The 17,191-nt window shown below is 36.3% G+C and overlaps 1 protein-coding gene across 2 annotated transcripts in view; it reads right to left on the reverse strand.

Moving 5' to 3' along the window:
* NHLRC2 (NHL repeat containing 2) overlaps positions 1-17,191 on the reverse strand; it is a 59,041-nt gene that overhangs the window by 15,395 nt on the left and 26,455 nt on the right. For both annotated transcript variants that reach the window (XM_008166334.4, XM_042855280.2), the window contains one exon: positions 15,596-15,725. In XM_008166334.4, the coding sequence (XP_008164556.2) occupies positions 15,596-15,725 (130 nt within the window). The remainder of the gene's footprint in view (positions 1-15,595; positions 15,726-17,191) is intronic.

A 17,191-nucleotide genomic window follows, 5' to 3' on the forward strand; every position in this document is an offset into this window, starting at 1 on the left:
AACACCAAATTGTCCTTCCAACTCCAAACCCACTTTTTCATTAAAGGAGAAACTTCCATGTGGCTGGGATTACAGTTGCAACATCAGGGGAGAAAAAATTCTGTATTTTTCCAACTTCAAAAACAGTGTTCTGACACTGGTGAGCCATCCTAAGAATATTCCTGGCCTATACCAAAACCAAAAAAGTAATGCACTCTTAATGCCTTTCCTCTGCTGGGATCAAGATACGAGTTTCCAAGACTTTGATCAAAGAGAACACCACTGAATCTCTCCTGCTCCTCCACATACTCAGCATTTTTATTCAAACAAAAGTTCCAGAAATAAAGTTAACATTCACATCATCTATAAGCTGTTGGTGAGTGGGAAGATCTGCCGAAGAGTTCAAAAACCCAATTATAAACATGTTATAACTCACCAGGGGGTACACCAAAGCACAGAGTATTCTTAAGAGAAGTCTGCCTCTGCCATCATCTTTGATCATAGCTTGTTTTTGAGAGTCTTATTTCCTAATTTCTAGTTTCAAGTGGAAGAGGAATATATTGTAATTATTGTAGCATATGAAGGCATCTTAAAAGTAATTTCTACCACTGTTCTATCTAGATCAGTTAACCAGTTGAGAGAGAGAACACAGTCAACACTGAGCAGCCACTATATCATTTAAAAAGCCTGGCTGCTGCATAATATAACTTCCAATGTCTATTTTTGCCCTATAATATTTTAATGAGACTGTTGTATGGACAAGTGTACTGTGGCAAGTGGGAATGATTTCTAATAACTACAGCCAAATTTGATAGACAGATCTCACAGGTTCTTTTCACTTAGCTCTGTAAGTGAATTATTGGGATGCCTTAACACCACTGTACTTCAGTTTCTCCATCTGAAAAATGTGTCAGAGTCGATGCAAAACAATTACAGTTTGTGAAGGGCTTAGAGAAGGTGCTTTGTGAAGTGCCACATGCCATTACTAAACAGTACATATGCAATTTTACATTTAGCTCTTGAACCACATTTGAAGTGTCTGATCATAGGCTCTAGAGAATACAGCAGGCAGCAATGATTTAGAGTCATATAGTCTGTTTATATAGCGTGAGATTTCTGGCTTTGGCACAAGCCCTGTGTATGGGGTGGCATGTAGCTCTGCCACCACAGGAGCAGCACAAGGAACAAATTAGGCCTCTAGGGAAGGTTATAATTGGCTGCTGGCTACACCCCCAACACTAGCTCTGCTGAACTGGCTGGTGAATTGATGATGGAGCAAAGGCTCCACCTCTTCCCACTCTCCTCCTCCAGTGTGCATGGGGGAATATCAGATACAGAATATCCACTTCCTACTGCATACTTAGACCCGTGGTCCAGAGAGCCTACATGAAGTTGTAAGGGGTTCTTACTCCCCCAGCCCCAGCCCCTGTTCCCTCACATATGGGCTTGTAGTCCAAGTCACAATCTATCCAATAGAAACTGGAAAATATCTAAATCACTGTTCTCACTAATAAAGCAAGGAGAAGACAGGACAAAGGAAAATATATTTTTTGTAGTAAGGACAGCAATTATGCAGCACACAGTATATATACTTTAATTCTTGTTTGTTTTATTTGGTATATTTAGTTAATACCTGTGTAGTAAATCTTTAAACCAGTAGATACATTCCTTAACCTTCCTCAAAGGAGTTTTTCCAAAATAATCTGTAAACAGCATTTAAAAAAATTTCTATATTGTGTACTATCTTCAGTTAGAAAACAGAGAGTGCATCCTGGTGTCCACTACTAGAAACTTAGCTTTGGTCTTTTGTACTGGAACAAACTTGTGAGCATACAAATAATCAGCTTGACTAGTACTTTTCATTATTTCCTTTGTCACTATTTAGTGTGTGCATTTTTAAAGGGAAGCTTTCCCTCTATCTTTAGATAGATCCGGCTGGTAAAGACATAATCTTGCACTTGAGACATCAATCTTATTCTATAGTAGCTATATTTGCTCAAGAGAAATTTATTTAAAATTGAAATAAAATTTAATCAAACAGAAATTTAAATATGCCGTCATCTTCTGATCATGTGCAGAACGCCAACAACACACAAACATGAATAAGTTATTCACACTTTCCCCCATCATAATTCCGAGTTACTCACTCTAAAGAGAATATATTTAGGTTGATCAAAGGCTTCAACACAATTAACAAAATTACATTCCAGTTTTCAGGATATATATATTAATTCCATGGGGGATATCATCTCCTAATTACTTTCTACCTGGAAAGAAGTCAAATGGGATATGGTCAATTCTTGTAATTTGTCAATCTGATACATCAAAGGATTTTAAATACCTTTTGGAAAGACAATCAAAATTGTTACCTCTTCTTTTCTATTTTAAAATTAATTGGAAATTTGATACATTTGGAGTCCAGCACAGATAATCCATTAATAATCACTACGCTGTATTCCAGCCTCAAAATGAAAGAAAATATACTATCAGCTCACCTGAGATTCTCTAAGGAAATATGCTATAGAAATGTGTATTAGTATCTGTTTAACTTCACAGCAATTTTATATGTTACTATCCTAATACATTATGGTCTAAAGTTTCAAAAGTGAGTCACAATTTTGGTACCTGAAGTTTTGTATTGACAATCATTAGTCACTTTTGAAAATTTAGGATTTTATCATACATTTATATGTGCAATTTACTCTGAAGGATCTCAAAGTATTTTATAAATTATTCAATATCCACTTATCCATCCAATGAAATACAGCATGCTTTGAGGTGGAAAGTAGCAGCTGTTTCAACATAAAATAGCAACACAACTGAAACTATTTAGAGAAGCAGATGAAGTCACAAGTTCTCAGTACCTGTAATTTACATCTCAAATGAAACACAGGATCTCCAGAAGCACAGAATGGCACTGGTTCAAAACCAACTAAGAGGGAAGAATGCACACAATTACATATAGTATACCTTTACTTAATGTTTTAAGGCTATTCACATGAGCAAAGCTATGCACATGATGAAACATTAGCACAAAAGCACCTATATCACCCATAAGCGTCTTAAGTTTTCCTTGGCGCTAACATCACCGGCTAAGCCTGATTCTGCTTAGCTATCAAGATCTGAAAAAAACGCAGCACCAAGTGCCATAGCTAAAAGCAGAAATGCAAAAGTTGCATCTTTACCTAGAAAAAAAAAACCCTGCTAGGTGACAATACACACTCAGATTACCATTTTAAATGTCCTAAGTGAACTAAACATTTAAGTGAGCATATGAACAACAACTGGGACAACACCATAAAGAACTTTATGAAAAAGAGGGAAAAAATCAAGGTAAAAAAAAATGAGGTGTTGAAGTCAGACTTCAGATGTATTCTTGCAGCAAGACAGAGAGTGGTGATTACAAGATTACAGCATGATGCTTGGGAATTATGAGTATGCCAAGATGCTCTACCAAAATCAGAATGTGGGGTAGGATTTTTAAAAGCACTCAGGATTTCAAAAGCTCCCACAGATTTCAGTGAAAGCAGTTAGGCCAACACTGACAGTTTATGAAAATCCAACCTATAAAGTCTAATTCTAATATTGTTCAAATATAGGCATTTCTACTCAATGAAAATTAAAGTTGAAAGGTGGTGTAAAGATAATAAAATCTAAAGTTTCTTTTCAAATTATGTGCCTGTAAAGCCCACTAAATGTGTTGCAGAGAAACAAAGAATCAGTATTTATTTGAAGTTTTATTAAATATATGAAATATTGGTATAGAGAAATGTCCTTCTCTCCCCAAAGAATGGAGACAGAAGAACTATGAAAAATACTCAACAACTGTAGTCATGCAAGTCAAGCAGTTCTTCCTCGGACAACTATTAGATGAACAACAACAACAAAAGGAAACAGATATGGCAACAGAACAGATGTTTGGATTATGAAAAACAAGAAAAGATCTCTAATCTCAAAATTATCATAGAAAAGCAAAACAATTTAACATCAGTTGTAGCATATCCGTGGGTATTTTTAAAAGTAAGTCACTTAGTTTGTTATACAGTGCTCTGACAGATATATTACAAAAGTTTACTCTTCTTACACGAATGACAAAAAGTGTTCTACTTTAAAGAGGAAGCAATTTAGAAAAAACAGCAAAACCAGGAGAGTACATAGAAAGAAGACACTGACAAAAGAAGGGAGGAAACCAAATGCTGAACTAGACTTTACTCGCACTGCAGTTAATGTGATAATACCAAGTACTCTTTATAATCCTTGCATGGTGAGGATTTATTTATTTTCAAAGGCTTTATTATAAAATAATTACCCAATAAAAAGAACAAAGTAATTCTTTTACGTTTACACAATTAAACACTACATTCCAATCTATCTTGGAAGGTCTTTTAAATCCAATGTAGTTTCTCCTTATTTGGGAATGCATAGTTTTATCTCTAGTGCTGCTTGTAATATCAAAGTAGAAGTTTTTCTTGTTAACGTGATATACTTGTATTATAAAGATTCACTAACAAATTATAGCTTTCGATGCATTATTTCATGAGACAGCATTTGTTTTGCAAAAGAAGAAAATTATACCAACACAGTTTCAAATTGCACTTTTCTCCAAGTAGATCTCCACTTTACTTCTGGAGTTTCTGGGATCGCCCATTAACCTCTCCTCTATATCCTTACTGTTAAGGGTCTATGGCCCTGATCTTGCAAACATTCATGAACATACATACTTAACCTTAAGCATGTGCTACTATTGACTAAATCACTTAGTAAAGTTAAACACATGAATAAGTGATTGTAGGATTGGGGCCTGTGTCATAACCACATTTTTTTCAGCAAGGAGGACTGGAAAGGATTTACTTTATAACTAGTAAACAACAATCTCTGTCAGAAAGGATCACATTCCCAGGATTGCAGCAAATTTCCAGCCTCCACTGTCCTGGGACTGCATGCCTACTTCCAGTCTGGAGATAAAGAGGCTGGGAATCAAAGCCACGTCTCTTGGATGGAAGCACTAACATTTCCTAACTAGACTGAAGATTGAAAATATTTTCCCCATCTACTAATTTTATCTTTTTTGAAAAACAGAGTAGAAATCTGTCAGTACGCACATCCCTTGCCAATCTATGAGGCAAGAAAGAATAACTTTCATGCAGCAGATCACACTCATGTTTAAGTATATGTAGATAGGAACCACGGGTGAAATCATGGCCCCACTGAAGTCACTGGGAGTTTGGCTGTTAACTTCAATAGGGCCAGGATTTCACCCAACACCTACAAATGACTGGATTATCTCACTGAAGAAAAAAAAAATAGTCCTTAGATCATCCCTCAGCCTGATTCAGATCCAGAGAGAGTAAATCCAAGAAAGATGGTCACAGCTTGAGTCTGTACCATTATGAGTAGGTGGGGATTTTGTCCTTTTTGATTTTTTCTTCCCAGTATTTTAGGGGAGTTAAAATTCCTGTGCTTTTTTTGCATGATAAAACAGCTAAATCATGTTTTATCATGCAAAAAACATCTCTGTGTGAGAAACAGCACAGTTCTTGGAGTGTTCTTTGTTAGTTAACTGCAGCTGCAGAAAGAGCACATGCACCTTGCTGCATGTACAAAATACAATTCCTTTTCTTAAATTTCATGGCAAAGTATGGTCACACAGGGGCACATGGCCCGCTGGAGGGGAAATAAATTAAGACAAATCCTTGACTTGATGAACTTTCAATCAAAGTTAGACATAAATCAGCAAGGAATGTCAAACAAGGGCTGCAAAAGGGACCAGTGAGGATGAAGATTATAACAGGAACAAATAATGCAATATTAATTTTCACTAAAATCTTTACCAGCATAACCAAAGTGCATTAAAAAACAAAACAGAAACCTAACACTGCTTCCTAAAACGTGGAAAGGGTGAAGAGCAGAAACCTTGATTAAGCCCACTATTAACATCAATATGCAGTGGAGTGACCAGATGTCCCGATTTCAATACCTTTAGGAAAGACAAAATGTCACCCTAATATGCAGATCTAGCTTAACACTTCAGTGCTCTGATATTACAGTGATGGGTACTATAGAAAAATCAAAGATAGGCAGCTAAGTAATCTTACATATCTTGTTTGATACTATTTTAAAAATGTATTAAAATTATTGAACAGCAATAATGGTGATTTTCCCCTTAAACTAGATAGTTAGTATTCCAAAGAACTTTTATCATCGAATTAGAACAACAGAAGATGATTTAAAATCTCTTTAGGAGTTGCCAAGCATGTTTATTTTTGGCAGTTATGCATCTGGCATTCACAGTACAGAACAGTGCTTAGGAATCTAATTCACAATCAATTTATTAATGCCCACTGTTTAGGTTTTCTAATCACAGTCTGAATATGATTAACAGAACAAAGTTACTGACTGTGGAAAACAGAATATGCAATCATCATCACATGTACAAATATTATAATATTTTACAGAGTACATTGTGAAATTTGCAGATTGGGAAATATTAAATTTACCTTCTGATATGCTGACAACTTTGCTAGAACCAATGTTTCATTTTACTATCAGAAACGATCATAAGCATCCGCTTTGTCAAAATTCAGAGAAGTCTAAATTATTAGAAATTACAGCTGTCGAATTAAGTTTTATAAGTTTGTCACTGGAAATTCGCCTTTACAGTTCATTACACTCTATGGAATGAAGTGTTTCCTTGTTATTTCTGTTCAAAAGATCTTTTTTCTAGTAAAAGGCAGTTTTGTAATATTAAAACACCTATTTTTTTCTTGTAACATATTTCTATTATGTACATATAAATTATTAATGGAACCTAAGGTATTTTAATAACCCCTTAAACACCAATTTTATCCCCTAAACACCACTCTTTTGGCTTGATAAAGGACAGTAAATAGAAGTTAATAGCTTAAATTGATTGCTGTGCAGTTGTTACGAAGTATCCCAGAGTAGCTGACTACTTGACCACACAAAACTTTATCAAGTCGGTGCCAAGTCTCTCCTCGATTACTTTCCCTTCTGATGCCTAAATGGAAAAACACTGCCAATTTAGGAATTAGTACACTTGCAGGATGGACATGTGAAAGTTCCCATTATATCTATTTATTCTTTCCTTCTGTGAGTTTTGTAAGCAAGGCTGAAGACAGCTGTTCCATACATTCAGATAATATGTACAAGGAAATCACATACGATGAAATCTTTCCAAAACAGTGAAAAATTTCCTTGTGCGTGGCATGACGTTTTGATGTGACTTTTTTATACCACTTTCTCAAAAGACCTTTTCTCTTTAAGTACTTTTGATATGGGAAATAAAAACCCTGTGTCACCTTCCACTCATTTGCCCAGCCCTGACCTCAACTATTGAGCAATTTTAAATTTTGTTCTCCGAAGTATTTGAAAGAAAGACCCTTAAGTTTTCCTTTGCAAATACATATCTGGGAATTTTTGGATCTCATTCACAAATACATCTGTAGCCCCTACTATTACATTCCAATTATATTTCTATTACAAGATCTTCTGTAAATTAGAATACACATTGTGTAATGAGGTCACGAGAAATGTGAGTTTAGAGAGCCTAAAATAGTCAAACTCTGTGATAACAAAGAGCCAAACTTCAGAGCTTTTTCTGTGCTTTGACGATCTGGGAAATCAAGGAGCATCTGTTAAATGGTATTCAATTGTTATCATCTTATGGAATTATGGGTGAATCATCAAGAATAATTCAGAAAAATGATAGCATCTCCCGCGGAATGCAATTTTCGTAAATAAGCCGTTAACAGAAATATGGAAAAAATCTTACATTCCTTTGCCTTTCAAAGGCTATAGCATTTGTACTTCTTTAATAAAATACTGCAGTTTCATTTAAATTTGATTCACATAAAACTTACAGTGGTTTGAAGAAAGTACAAACTTCCAAGTTGTTTAGTGAAAGTGTGGTCAATACTTGGCGTTTCTATAAATAGATGCAAATCATGTAGTTCAAGACTGGATTTTGGAATCTAAAGCACACAGCTATGTCACTAAGCATGGGTCACAGTTCTGTTCCTTCCAGTAAGAATGCAGCTATCAAGAACATTTCGCACTTAGATCAACTGGACATTTAAGTATCACTTGCTTTCAACAGCCACTGAATAAAAATAGAAGAGAGCTTCAAAAGTACACACAAATTAATAATACATTTTTAAAGGCATACCCATCCATATGAAAAAATGGGGTGAAATCCTACTCCATTTAAGTCAATGAGAGTTTTGTCATTGACTTCAATGGGGCCAGGATTTAACCCCTGGGGTTCACTGAAGAATTATAAAGCAGACTAAGATAACATCTCAATGGACACAGCAATGAAATCAGAAATAAAAACAGGATTTTATCAACAGTTTTTTGTCTTGTCTTCATAAACTCCCTAACTTAAAAAGATATATTTGTTTCAGTTTTCTTATGGTGACTCAGCAGTCACTTAACCTCTTTGCCTCAGTTTTTGCCAACTGTAAAATGGGTATACAAAAAGCTAACTAACCTCATAGGCATGTTGTGAAGCCCGATAAACAGGACACTGTGATCCTTGATGAAATGTGGTCCAAGTACCAAGTGTTTTGCTTTTCCATGACCATTTTTATGCTTTTAGTGTCTGATTGTGTACAATGCACCTTCCCTCCAGGTCCTGCATAAATCCATCAAGTACTGACACACAGACCATATCGATGATACTAGAATAATACCCATTAGTGTATCCATTTCAATTCCTTTTGATTGTCTGATTGTTTGAATGGTTTGTCCCTCTAAATAAAAATTCTGCAGTGTTTTTTATGATGACCAGACCATTTACTACACAGCTTTTCACATTTGAATTTAGAAGTCTGCTTCTTGATATATCGCAAAATAACAGCAAGCACATAGAATTTAAACAAATTTCAGAACAAATTTTGTGAAACGCTTTACTCAAAAACCTAAGGCAATCATCTATGATCCATATATTGATACAAGACACCTTTCCTGAATTATCAAGCCACAATTCCACAGTAAGGGCCTGATCCAAAGTCCAAGGGGCCTTGGATCAGACTCTATATCACCGGGAATCCAAACACTGTGAAATGTTATAACTACACACAACCATATACTTCATACCTTTGAAGATGAACATTTTGAAATAGAACTGACCACTAATTGATCTAATGTTGTAAGAGCACCAGTGATAGGCCAATATAAACAATGTCTTTTTTAAACCAATACAAAAGATTTGAAATGGTTTCTGTTCTCCAGTGAAACACACAGGCAATTAAAAAAAAACCTTAGTATAGAAGTCTTTTAATATACTAATGCATGCTATAAATTATATAAATTTATATAATTATAAATTACTTTATAGAGAAGGATTAATCTCTTAAGACAACAGAGGTGGTTCACTTTTAAGATGTAACCTTTTTCTTTGAGACTTTGAAAAAGGTCAGCACAAGTTGTTTTATATTGTAAGTGTCTAGTATAATATATACAGAGCTTAAGCATATAAGCCTCTTTTCGCCTGTCTTTCATACCCTGAATATCATGGCTTTTGGCATATAAAAAGAGACTCACAACTGTCTCTTGTTTAAAATCCTATGAAATCTGTATACATAAGTGCTCTGAAAAAAAAAAAATCTCCTTGTGCATCTGGGGCATAGTTAAGTTATGTACATACTAGTTTAAGTTATGTACATCCTACTAAGAGAGGAGAGGGCATGAAGGAAAGTGAAAATGTGTGCTATAGGTAATCTTCATTACATACACTATGCCAGTTAGCAACACAAGTCAAATGAAACAATTCATATATCATCAACCTTGATTTGCTCATGTAACCCCCAGCTTGCCTGCAGATACTTGCTGCACATGCAAATTAGGGACAGTACAATCCCGTTGGCATTTGGACATGCAGAGAAGCAACTTTTGAAAATCCGGTCCTTTATTTCATCCACCAAATCCAGAACACAGACATTAATACATCAATTCCCAATGCACTGTGCACATCAGTTCTGCTTATCTTAACACAGCACACTGAACATCAACAGGACAGCTGAATCTCTGCCTGGAAATGGAACCTCTGTGTTTCTTTGGCCAAGATATTGAAATCTTTCTACAAAATTGTATTTTATATAGCATTACTTGATTTATGAATATATATATTCTAACATATCAAATCACATATTTTACCACTATTAAAGTGGAGCAGTTTACATTACCTTGTGGTTCCACAAAAGCTTTAGTGTGACACATTTCATCTTATTTCACATTTAAAAATATTATGATTACAATAGTAATATTTTCTGAACACCATATAAAATAAATCTGAACGTCCTTTACATAGATACATTAGTATAAGTGATAGGACTGTAATGCACACAAGCATCTAAACATGCAAATATACTCTAAATTATCAAAATATCCTGCCAACTCTAAATTGTTGGATATCACTCAGTAAGAACTGAAGTCATACAAATGGCACTCATTAAGGGGCACTGGAAATGTAATGCAGATCACCGTCTTTGGATCTTGGTACAAATTTGGCCCAGGCTGGTGATGGATAAAAATTATACGAGCTGAAAGGCTGTTCAATAGCCTCCATTAAGCAAAATGAGTTTGTGGTCACTGACCAGTTTCTAGAGAATATGTATCTAAAAACATCATAATTGGTACTCAGTCGCTTCAACAGAGACACCAAAAGACTAGATAGGCCTAAAAAGGACTATGTTTTCACCAACAGAGATGGACCTCGAGGTCAGGGTCGAGGTAGAATGTCAGGAAAGCAGGCCCTACTGATGTCCTTGCTGTGTCTGTTCTGTGTATAGCTAGAAGATTTCAGTCTCCAGGGCGGTCTAGTTGGCACTAGAGAAGCACTAAACATTTTTTTAAAAGGTAAACAAATAAAAAGAGAGAGTATTGATTTAAGTCTAGTAGACACGCACATAAATGGACAACTGATTGCTAGGACCCAATTCAGTTTGAAAAATCTACACAAGTTCTGAGGTAAGAGCATTTACAAAAACTGGCAACTGTATCAAGAATCAACATGTCATGAAGCTAAATACCATGTAGACCTGATTCTCTACTGCCTTTCATTATGTGCAGTCATTTATATTTGTGAAATGTGAAAGTAAAACGCTATCAAATCAGAAGGTGAAAGGCAGTGGAAAATCAAGCACTATATTTTTAATGTGTCAGATGCCTAGGCTGTTATTCACAATTTCTATTCTTGTCTCTCACAAAGAGCCCATCAGTTAATGCCTCATTTAACAATCAATGCTATCTTTAAAAAACAAAAAATAAACAGATTTTGTTGGCACCTAATAGAAATAGAGGCCAGAACCATGAAATAAATTATAAGCAAAATATACACTTGCCTATTGGATACTTCAAACTGCTCCACTAAGCAGCTTAAGTTACACACTGCACAGTTCGAGCCTGTGCCTATCTGTTTGTCGAAGTTCAGGGTGTCATATGGTCCCACAAAAGACCAGACCCATATAATCAAGACAATTGGCTACTCATTACATCACGTTCCAGAAATAAAACAGAATGGCATAACCAGTCAGGATAAAGTTCAGAAGACCGCCTCTAGCTACACCACACTTTCCAAGGCAAGGAATTCCTTTCACATTAGTGACTGGACCTTTTGTAGGCAGGTTATTGATGAACCTTAATTATATGGAGAAAACTCTTTGGATAGAAACCACACAGATAAGAAAGATCATGTAGCACTAATCCAGGACAGACTAAAAATGCTAATAATACATATGGGTGCAGTTACCTATCATGCTTCCCAATAACCAAGTCCACTGCCGGTACCACTCTCCATTATACAGATTTAAATTCTTTAAATTCACACTAAGATTGTTTTTCTCTGATATCTGACCAAGATTAGTGCTTAGAAAACTTTACTGTCCTGAAAGTATTTGTTCTGGGCCCACCAAAGTACTTCTAATTAGAGATATCAGACTCAACTCATACCATTCATATCACATTCTTGTTTGCCTACACCTTCAAGTTCTGACATTATTTTAGAGGCTTATTTAGAAGAAATGCTGGAGTTAGAAGTCAACTTTTTATACCAACTGAATGCTGAGGTTCCAAACTTTAAGGTGGTATGAAATATTGGTTTCTAATTGTTATGGATCTTGAAATAGCAGCTGCTAAATCATGTTGGAATAGACATTGAGTGAAAAAGTAAAATATTAAATCACAGTTATGTGATGTCAAGCTCAAATGTGTATCAACTGTATTGGGAAAGAAAGTTATATATCCGTGGGAAGCTGAGATATTTTTTCGTCTTACCAGTTGTGTAGAGCTTTCATTTTTAGCCCAGATTAAGAACATAAGAATGGCCATACTGGGTCAGACCAAAAGGTCCATCCAGCCCAGTATCCTGTCTACCGACAGTGGCCAATGCCAGGTGCCCCAGAAGGAGTGAGCCTAACAGGTAATGATCAAGTGATCTCTCTCCTGCCATCCAGCTCCACCCTCTGACAGACAGAGGCTAGGGACACCATTCTTTACCCATCCTGGCGAATCGCCATTAATAGACTTAACCTCCATGAATTTATCCAGTTCTCTTTTAACCCTCTTATTGTCCTAGCCTTCACAACCTCCTCAGGTAAGGAGTTCCACAGGTTGACTGTGCGCTGTGTGAAGAAAAACTTCCTTTTATTTGTTTTAAACCTGCTGCCCATTAATTTCATTTGGCCCCTAGTTCTTATATTACGGGAACAAGTAAATAACTTTTCCTTATTCACTTTCTCCACACTACTCAGGATTTTATATACCTCTATCATATCCCCCCTTAGTCTCCTCTTTTCCAAGCTGAAAAGTCCTAGCCTCTTTAATCTCTCCTCATATGGGACCCGTTCCAAACCCCTAATCATTTTAGTTGCCCTTCTCTGAACCTTTTCTAATGCCAGTATATCTTTTTTGAGATGAGGAGACTACATCTGTACACAGTATTCAAGATGTGGGCATACCATGGATTTATATAAGGGCAATAATATATTCTCCATCTTATTCTCTATCCCTTTTTTAATGATTCCTAACATCCTGTTTGCTTTTTTGACTGCCGCTGCACACTGCGTGGATGTCTTCAGAGAACTATTCAAGATGACTCCAAGATCTGTTTCCTGATTAGTTGTAGCTAAATTAGCCCCCATCATATTGTATAGATGGGGTTATTTTTTCCAATGTGCATTGCTTTACATTTCATTTGCCATTTTGTTGCCCAATCACTTAGTTTTGTGAGATCTTTTTGAAGTTCTTCACAGTCTGCTTTGGTCTTAACGATCGTGAGCAGTTTAGTATCGTCTGCAAACTTTGCCACCTCACTGTTTACTCCTTTCTTCAGATCATTTATGAATAAGTTGAATAGGATTGGTCCTAGGACGGACCCTTGGGGAACACCACTAATTACCCCTCTCCATTCTGAAAATTTACCATTTATTCCTACCCTTTGTTCCCTGTCTTTTAACCAGTTCTCAATCCATGAAAGGATCTTCCCTCTTATCCCATGACAACTTAATTTACATAAGAGCCTTTGGTGAGGGACCTTGTCAAAGGCTTTCTGGAATTCTAAGTACACTATGTCCACTGGCTCCCCCTTGTCCACATGTTTGCTGATCTCTTTAAAGAGCTCTAATAGATTAGTAAGACATGATTTCCCTTTACAGAAACCCTGTTGACTTTTGTCCAACAATTTATGTTCTTCTATATGTCTGACAATTTTATTCTTTACTATGGTTTCAACTAATTTGTCCAGTACTGACGTTAGACTTACCGGTCTGTAATTGCCGGGATCACCTATAGAGCCCCTTTTAAATATTGGCGTTACATTAGCTATCTTCCAGTCGTTGGGTACAGAAGCCAATTTAAAGGGCTTCTGGATTTACAAACCATAGTTAATACTTCCGCAATTTCTCATTTGAGTTCTTTCAGAACTCTTCAGGACTCCACCTGGTTCCGGTGACTTGTTACTGTTAAGCTTATCGATATATTCCCAAACCTCCTCTAGTGACACTTCAATCTGTGACAATTCCTCAGATCTGTCACCTACAAAAGTCGGCTCAGGTTTGGGAATCTCCCTAACATCCTCAGCCGTGAAGACTGAGGCAAAGAATTCATTTAGTTTCTCGGCAATGACTTTATCGTCTTTAAGTGCTCCTTTTGTATCTCGATCGTCCAGGGTTGTTTAGCAGGCTTCCTGCTTCTGAGGTACTTAAAAAACATTTTGTTATTACCTTTGGAGTTTTTGGCTAGCTATTCTTCAAACTCCATTTTGGCTTTTCTTATTACATTTTTACACTTAATGAACAAATTCACCAAAGGCATAAATGGGAGCTTTTCTTATTACATTTTTATGTATATGTATTGTTTTGTATTTTAGGTTGTGGTTAAAAAATAATGTTGGACAATAAATTCTCACTCAAATATTGTAATATCTACAAGAAATCTATAGAGTTTCCATTAATAATACTCTCAACAGAATAGCACCTTCATTTTGACAGAAACCAAAATTAGTTACAATTCAGTATCAGTAGCAAAAAAAGAGTATTACTAAAGGTGTCTTAGCTGGAATTCTACAGGCTTCCATCCTAGGTCCTTGCCTTTTCTTCCTCTACACTTATATCCTTAACTTATTTAATCAGCTCTTATTGATTCAGCTATCACCTCTACAATAATTATTCTCAAATATTTATCCACCTGTGATCTCTGTCCAGTTCTACATCTCCATCTACCCTCTATGATCACTTTTCTTCGATGTCTTGCCACCACCTTCAATTTAATGAACAAATTCACCAAAGGCATAAATGGGAGCTTTTCTTATTACATTTTTACACTTAATTTGGCAGTATTTATGCTCCTTTCTATTTACCTCACTAGGATTTGACTTTTTAAAAAATGCCTTTTTCATCTCTCACTGCTTCTTTTACATGGTTGTTAAGCCACGGTGGCTCTTTTTCAGTTCTTTTACTGTTTTTTTTTATTTGGGGTATGGTATACATTTAAGTTGGGCCTCTATTATGGTGTCTTTGAAAAGCATCCATACAGCTTGCAGGGATTTCACTCTAGTCACTGTACCTTTTAATTTCTGTTTAACTAACCTCCTCATTTTTGCATAGTTCCCCGTTTCTGAAATTAAATGCCACAGTGTTGGGCTGTTGAGATGTTCTTCTCACCACAGGAATGTTAAATGTTATTATATTATCCTCATTGTTTCCAAGCGGTCCTGTTATAGTTACCTCTTGGACCAGATCTGCGCTTCACCTCAGGACTAAATCAAGAGTTGCCTCTTCCCTTGTGGGTTCCTGTACCAGCTGCTCCAAGAAGCAGTCATTTAAAGTATCGAGAAATATTGTCTCTGCATTTTGTCCTGAGGTGACATGTACCCAGTCAATATGGGGATAATTGAAATCCCCTCCACTATTATTGAGTTCTTTATTTTGATAGCCTCTCTAATCTCACTTAGCATTTCATTGTCACTACCACTGTCCTGCTCAGGTGGTCGAATCTGTGGGTATGAAGCCATCGTTCATTAGGCTCGATTATGAAAACAAATTGATTTTACATCTAAGAATTTAAATGTGCAAAATTTCAAACTCAATTGATACAATACCTGAACTTCCAAAGATCACATCCCATGGTGAGCTGATGGGCTGCTCCTCTCCTTTTGCTCCACCCTCCTTGTCCGTGCCTTGTATTCCAATGCCTGCTACAGTGTTCACTATCTCTAATTCCAGGTCAATCTAGGAGGGAAAAAAGTAATACATACAATGATTTTATAGGCGGTGATATTGACTTTTTCCTTAGCTAACTGACCTAAATGTCTAAGGATATATCTACACTGGAGCTGGAGATGTAATTTCCCAGTTGAGTAAACACACCCGTGCTAGCTCTCATCAAGCGAGCACACTAAAAATAGAAGTACAGCTGTGGTTTTGTGAGCGATGGAACGGGCTAGCCACTACAAGTATGTGCTTATGGTTTCAGATCGGACCATTCTCATGGGTGGTTAGCCCAACGCACTGCTCATGCCATGGAGGCTTCACTTCTAGTTTTCAACAAGCTAGTTTGATCAGGGCTAGAGTTGATATGTCTACACAAGTTAGGAATTACAGCTCTAACTCCAGTGTAGACTTACCCTAAAGCAGAAAGTCTGCGATGTAACAAGTTGCCTACAGACAGAAACTGATTGCCAATTTGATTGTCAGGTATTTTACAAGACAATTAACAACTTTGCTAAAATTAGTAGACTTATTGAAAAGCCTTAATTGATGTTCCATCTACACCAAAATGGTAAATGACCTTTCTGTCATGATTAAGTCAAAGCAACTAAAGAAATACATCAATCGTCTCTAGAAAAGTGCATGGGTAAACAATGGACACCTATGTTAGAATTTTATTTTAAAAGAAAATAATGTGTTTTAAAAAAATTATATACACACAAAAACATACCATGAATCATAACGTGCACAAGGCAAATGATTCTCTACAATTTACTTAATAAGATGTGCAATTCAGGCTATATCTACACTACGGATCTTACAGGAGCACAGCTGTACCACTGCAGCTATGCCGCTATAAGGTCTCATGTGTAGGAGCTCTCGGCTCTATGCCGGCGGGAGAGACCTGGCCACACCAGCGCTTTGGTTGGTGAAATTTACATCAGTCAGGCAGGTGATTTTTCACACCCCTGAGCGACAAAAGTGCTCGTGTAGACAAAGCTTAATTTATGCCTATTATTATGAAAAAGAATGTTCTGTTTCATTTCTGCCTTCCCAATCCCTTTCTCTCCTCCTGCGTTCATTTTCAATTTTCAGAAAGGATTTTCTGATTCAGTCTTCCTCCAATTTGTCATTAATCCTGATGATTATGTAAAAAAGGAATAAAGAAGAGCCTATTTAGATGCAATATAACACCACATCTGTACCAATAATTCCACTTTTACATTTAAATTTGTCTTTTCCGAGCGTCAAAAACAACTGAAAGCACACAAAAATAGCTTTTAGATTACCTCAGTTCTTTAAAGACTGTACTATCGAGGTACCCCTTTAGAAAAAGGGCAACGGTTAATCATCTAGGAATAACTATGTGCTAAAGCAATACGTTTCTATGGTATGTATAAAATGCTTTCATCAGTAAGATGTCATCTTGTTGCTCCCATGAACTTCAACTCCTGGGTCTTCTGAATCAATCACAGGTCAAATCCAAG

Source organism: Chrysemys picta, chromosome 7 (assembly GCF_011386835.1).
Source record: "Chrysemys picta bellii isolate R12L10 chromosome 7, ASM1138683v2, whole genome shotgun sequence".
NCBI classification, from domain to species: domain Eukaryota; kingdom Metazoa; phylum Chordata; order Testudines; family Emydidae; genus Chrysemys; species Chrysemys picta.